This window comes from Polyodon spathula, chromosome 38 (assembly GCF_017654505.1).
Source record: "Polyodon spathula isolate WHYD16114869_AA chromosome 38, ASM1765450v1, whole genome shotgun sequence".
In the NCBI taxonomy this organism is placed as follows: Eukaryota; Metazoa; Chordata; class Actinopteri; order Acipenseriformes; family Polyodontidae; genus Polyodon; species Polyodon spathula.
Window position 1 is genome coordinate 2,255,675 of NC_054571.1, and position 6,085 is coordinate 2,261,759.

General features: G+C 41.2%; 1 protein-coding gene across 2 annotated transcripts in view; it reads left to right on the forward strand.

Moving 5' to 3' along the window:
- The window catches only part of LOC121304565 (calcium-binding mitochondrial carrier protein SCaMC-3-like), a 28,254-nt gene extending 22,872 nt beyond the window's left edge, over positions 1-5,382 (forward strand). The window contains exons 8-9 of one of the 2 annotated variants that reach the window (XM_041235752.1): positions 43-193; positions 4,826-5,382. In XM_041235752.1, coding sequence (XP_041091686.1) covers positions 43-193; positions 4,826-5,010 — 336 coding nt within the window. In that variant the 3' untranslated portion in view covers positions 5,011-5,382. The remainder of the gene's footprint in view (positions 1-42; positions 194-4,825) is intronic. The other variant, XM_041235753.1, reaches the window with a different exon arrangement.
- The last annotated feature ends 703 nt before the right edge of the window (positions 5,383-6,085 follow it).

Consider the following 6,085-nt stretch of genomic DNA (forward strand, 5'->3'; position numbering starts at 1 on the left):
ATTGGTCTAATCTCTCTCTCTCTCTCTCTCTCTCTCTCTTAGACCCTAAAGAATGCCTGGCTCCAGAACTACAGCCACAGCTCTCCTGACCCGGGGATCCTGGTTCTGTTAGCCTGTGGCACGACCTCCAGTACCTGCGGACAACTTGCCAGCTACCCCCTCGCACTGATCCGAACCAGGATGCAGGCGCAAGGTGAGCAGGGACACAGACACTGAGACACAATCACATAAGAAAGTTTACAAACGAGAGGAGGCCATTCGGCCCATCTTGCTCGTTTGGTTGTTAGTAGCTTATTGATCCCAAAATCTCATCAAGCAGCTTCTTGAAGGATCCCAGGGTGTCAGCTTCAACAACATTACTGGGGAGTTGATTCCAGACCCTCACAATTCTCTGTGTAAAAAAGTGTCTCCTATTTTCTGTTCTGAATGCCCCTTTTTCTAAACTCCATTTGTGACCCCTGGTCCTTGTTTCTTTTTTCAGGCTGAAAAAGTCCCTTGGGTCGACACTGTCAATACCTTTTAGAATTTTGAATGCTTGAATTAGGTCGCCACGTAGTCTTCTTTGTTCAAGACTGAACAGATTCAATTCTTTTAGCCTGTCTGCATATGACATGCCTTTTAAGCCCGGAATAATTCTGGTCGCTCTTCTTTGCACTCTTTCTAGAGCAGCAATATCTTTTTTATAGCGAGGTGACCAGAACTGAACACAATATTCAAGATGAGGTCTTACAAGTGCATTGTACAGTTTTAACATTACTTCCCTTGATTTAAATTCAACACTTTTCACAATGTATCCGAGCATCTTGTTAGCCTTTTTTATAGCTTCCCCACATTGCCTAGAAGAAGACATTTCTGAGTCAACAAAAACTCCTAGGTCTTTTTCATAGATTCCTTCTCCAATTTCAATATCTCCCATATGATATTTATAATGTACATTTTTATTTCCTGCGTGCAGTACCTTACACTTTTCTCTATTAAATGTCATTTGCCATGTGTCTGCCCAGTTCTGAATCTTGTCTAGATCATTTTGAATGACCTTTGCTGCTGCAACAGTGTTTGCCACTCCTCCTACTTTTGTGTCGTCTGCAAATTTAACAAGTTTGCTTACTATACCAGAATCTAAATCATTAATGTAGATTAGGAATAGCAGAGGACCTAATACTGATCCCTGTGGTACACCGCTGGTTACCACACTCCATTCTGAGGTTTTTCCTCTAATCAGTACTTTCTGTTTTCTACATGTTAACCACTCCCTAATCCATGTACATGTGTTTCCTTGAATCCCAACTGCGTTCAGTTTGAGAATTAATCTTTTGTGCGGGACTTTGTCAAAAGCTTTCTGGAAATCTAAATAAACCATGTCATATGCTTTGCAATTATCCATTATCGATGTTGCATCCTCAAAAAAATCAAGCAAGTTAGTTAGACACGATCTCCCTTTCCTAAAACCATGTTGACTGTCTCCCAGGACCCTGTTACCATATAGGTAATTTTCCATTTTGGATCTTATTATAGTTTCCATAAGTTTGCATATAATAGAAGTCAGGCTTACTGGTCTGTAGTTACCTGGTTCAGTTTTGTTTCCCTTTTTGTGGATCGGTATTACAGGGAAGTATTAAGTCCTCTGATCCTAATCTACATTGAAGGTTCTGGTATAGTAAGAAAACTAGTTAAATTTGCAGGTTTGCAATTTTCCAGTCTGTCGGTACCACCCCTGTGTCAAGAGACTGCTGCATGATCTTGGTTAGCGGTTTGTAAATTACTTCTTTCATTTCTTTGAGTACTACTGGGAGGATCTCATCCGGCCCAGGGGATTTGTTTATTTTAAGAGCTCCTAGTCCCTTTAACACTTCTGCCTCAGTTATGCTAAAGTTATTTAAAACTGGATAGGAACTGGATGACATGTGGGGCATGTTGTCAGTATCTTCCTTTGTAAAAACTTGTGAAAAGTAATAATTTAATATATTTGCTATTTTTTTTTCTTCATCTACGATTTTGCCATTTGTATCTCTTAAACATTTAATCTCCTCTTTGAATGTTCTCTTGCTGTTGTAATATTGGAAAAACATTTTGGAATTGGTTTTAGCTCTCTTAGCAATGTTCATTTCTATTTCTCTCTTGGCCTTTCTAACTTCCTTTTTGACTTGCGTTTGCAGTTCCGTGTACACTTTCTGCGTACTTTCTTTTTGGTCCTTTTTTAATGCTCTATAAAGTGCCTTTTTTCGCTGAATTTTTTTTAATTGATCTATTAAACCTTTTTGGCAATTTAGTTTTACATTTAGATTTGTCTACTTTAGGGATGTAATTGTTTTGCGCCTCTAGTACTACATTTTTGAAGAACAACCATCCTTCTTCTGTGGGTGTTTTCTCTATTTTACTCCAATCTACTTCTGTTAGTCTCTGTTTCATACCTTCATAGTTTGCTTTTCTAAAATTGTAAACCTTAGCTTTAGTCTTTACTTTTGGGGTTTTAAAAAACACTTCAAATGAGACCATGTTGTGGTCTGAGTTTGCCAGTGGTTCTCTGACCTCTATTTTAGTTATTCTGTCTTCGTTATTTGAAAAGACTAAATCAAGGCATGCCTCCCCTCTAGTCGGTGCCTTGACAAATTGTGTTAGGAAGCAGTCATTTGTCATTTCCACCATTTCAATTTCATCCTTCGTGCTACCCACCGGGTTTTCCCATTTTATATGGGGGAAGTTGAAATCCCCCATTAGTATGGCTTCTCCTTTGCTACACGCATTTCTAATGTCATTGTATAACAGATTATTGTGCTCACCGTCTGAATCTGGCGGTCTATAGCATGCTCCTATTATTATGCCCTTTGAATTTTTGTCTGTTATTCTGACCCATATTGATTCGGCTTTATTTTCTTTGTCCAGGTTTAACACCTGGGCTTCAAGACTGTTTCTTATGTATAGCGCTACCCCTCCTCCTCTTCTGTCCTGCCTGTCTTTCCTATACAGTGTATACCCACAAATATTATATTCGTCCCCATCACTCTCAGACAACCAAGTTTCTGTAACACCTATCACATCATAGTTACCTGTTAGTGCAGTAGCTTCAAGTTCTAGAATTTTGTTTCTGATACTTCTAGCATTTAGATAAATACATTTAATGGTTGTCTTACCTGAGTTGTTGTTCTTGTTTTGATGCGGTCTCCCTTCTGTTTTTATGTTGATTTCTCCCCCCTTCCTTTCTAGTTTAAATGCTTCTGAACCTGCTCGAGGATCTTTTCTCCAAGTAGGCTGGTTCCCTTGTTATTTAAGTGCAGTCCGTCCCGTCTATACAGATAGTCCTCGTTGTAGAATGTGGTCCAATGATCAAGATAGGTGAAGCCTTCCCGTGTGCACCACGTCTTCAGCCATGCGTTTAGATTAATTATTTCCAGCTGTTCATATGGTCCTTTGTAAGGTGCCGGTAGTATACCAGAAAATACCACAGTTTTGGTTTTCTCTATTAATTTCCTTCCTAGCTCTCTAAATTTGTTTTGCAGGGATTTTGGTCTGTCTCTTCCAATGTTGTTTGTACCGATGTGGACGACTACTACCGGGTCGTCTCCTGTTCGTTCTAGGAGCCTGTCCACGTTCTCAGTGATGTGCTTGACCGAGGCTCCCGGAAGGCAGCACACTGTTGTAGTAAGGGGGTCCAAACTGCGAATTGAACTTGCTGTGTTTCTCAATATGGAGTCCACAACAATCATGACCTCCCTTCTTTTTGCTGTCTGGTCACCACTGTAAATAGGGTCCTGGATGTTGTTCCTTTCGTTCTCTTGTTGTTGGTTCTGCTCATCAAAATTCTGAAGTGACTCAAATTTGTTGGTTGTTTTGATTTCTGGTGGTTATGTTTTCTCGGATTTCCCACATCAAGCAGGTGTCACAGATTACTGGCTTGAAGACCATGTTGAGGGTTTTTTTTTTAAGTTTAGTTTCTTCTACAGCCGTCAACCTGCTTTCAAACTGCTTCTAAACTGTTCTGTACTTTTCCACGCCTGTACTTCTCCCACTCGCTGTCGCTTCCACTCGATGTCGCTGGGAAGACTGCCTCGTTTAACTGCGTTGTTCTGCTGTGCTGTTTGCTCCTCCCCTCGCCCGTGTCTCAGAACGGCCCTGAATTTGAATCAGCTGCTCCGAGTTTCAGCTTGTTTGTTATCAGAAAAACACACGTGGCTGTTTGACTTTGAGCTGCTGCTGTGTTTCCCCAATGTCCTCTGTTTTCTGATTAAAGCAATTAAAGATGCAGAACCTTACTGCTTCTAAACTGCTCTGTACTTTTCCATGCCTGTACTTCTCCCACTCGCTGTCGCTTCCACTCGCACAGAGGCACTAAAACCCAATTCACTCAGAGACACTAAAACCCACTTCACTCAGAGACACTAAAACCCCACTCACACAGAGACACTAAAACCCAATTCACTCAGAGACACTAAAACCCCACTCACACAGAGACACTAAAACCCCACTCACACAGAGACACTAAAACCCCACTCACACAGAGACACTAAAACCCCGTGTGTCTCTCTGTCTATACTGACCTGTACCCCCTCTGTGTGTGTGTCTCTCTGTCTATACTCACCTGTACCCCCTGTGTGTCTCTCTCTATACTGAACTGTACCCCCCTGTGTGTCTCTCTCTCTTACTGAACTGTACCCCCCTGTGTGTCCTCTCTCTATACTGACATGTACCCCCCTGTGTGTGTCTCTCTCTCTATACTGACCTGTACCCCCTGTCTCTCTCTCTCTCTCTCTCTCTCTCTCTCTCTCTCTCTCTCTACTGACCTGTACTCTGCTGTCTATACTGACCTGTACCCCTCTGTGCATTGCAGCCACAGTGGTGGGGGCTCCCCAGCTATCCATGTTTGCTCTGTTCCAACACATAGTCTCCAGAGAGGGGATCCCGGGGCTGTACCGGGGCATTGCCCCCAACTTTATGAAGGTCATCCCGGCCGTCAGCATCAGCTACGTGGTGTACGAGAACATGAAGAGGGTGCTGGGGGTGGTGTCCAAGTGAGAGGAGAGGAAACCGGCACCATTCAGGCTGCAGGTCGGAGGAGGAGCTGTGTGGGGAGCTGTAGGTGACCTGGAGCTAACATGGCTCAGCTTTATCAAACCGAAGGGCGCAGCCACATTTTAACCTTTTTAAGAGTTCTATATTTTACTATCTTGGAAACAGTGAATCAGTGAAGGGCTCTTATAAAGAAACCATAGGACCTAAAGCACAGCTATGACCAAATGTTTACCTGGAATGTTAGGACTGAAGAAATGAACATCATTTAGATGCTAATCAAAGGAAGTACCGGGGAGCCCTAATAGCAGTACAGTATTTTATTTTAGATTTCGAAATGTCACATTTTTCAATTTGTCCATTTTATTTGTTTAAATATATGGACGAAGCAGTATGTAATTCAATATGTTAATGTAACATTATTCAGCTGGTTTCATTCGACTTTATCAAGCAAAAGTTGTCAATTATATAGGGTGATGGAAAACTTTTGGCCATAGCTGTACAATGTTAACCAAACTAGTGAAATATGGAAATGGTGAAATATATTGAGGGAGCGCTGTGAACAAAATGATACTGATTCACTGTATATACGGAAAAAAAAATCTAAAAGTGATTTTAAAAAATGATAGTGGCACACAGATGCACACAGGATTCCCTGCCAGTTAGCCTGCCTTAAAAAAAAAAAAAAAAAAAAAAAATATATATATATATATGTCCGATTTCATGTGATCAATTGCACTCGATTTATTGGACTATGCTGTCCCTAACAACTTTGACCAAGATGGAGGCTACGACAACTTGGAACTACAACTCCCAGCATGCAACAATAATAATAATGGGGAGAGGAAGCCATATACCACTTTGTACTGTATTCTATTGTGCAGAATTGACTGGATTTATTGGAGACGTTCTATTGACAAAGCCTCATAAAACATTACATTATTTTTGTCAAAAAGCCAGTCTTGTTTTACATTTTTGTAATGAATTTGCGGTTCAAAAATGAACGTCTTTCCATTCCTGAAGAGCCAGCTCTGCAGTGGAGAGGCATGTGTCTTATACTGGCTTAGTGTCATTGACTCAT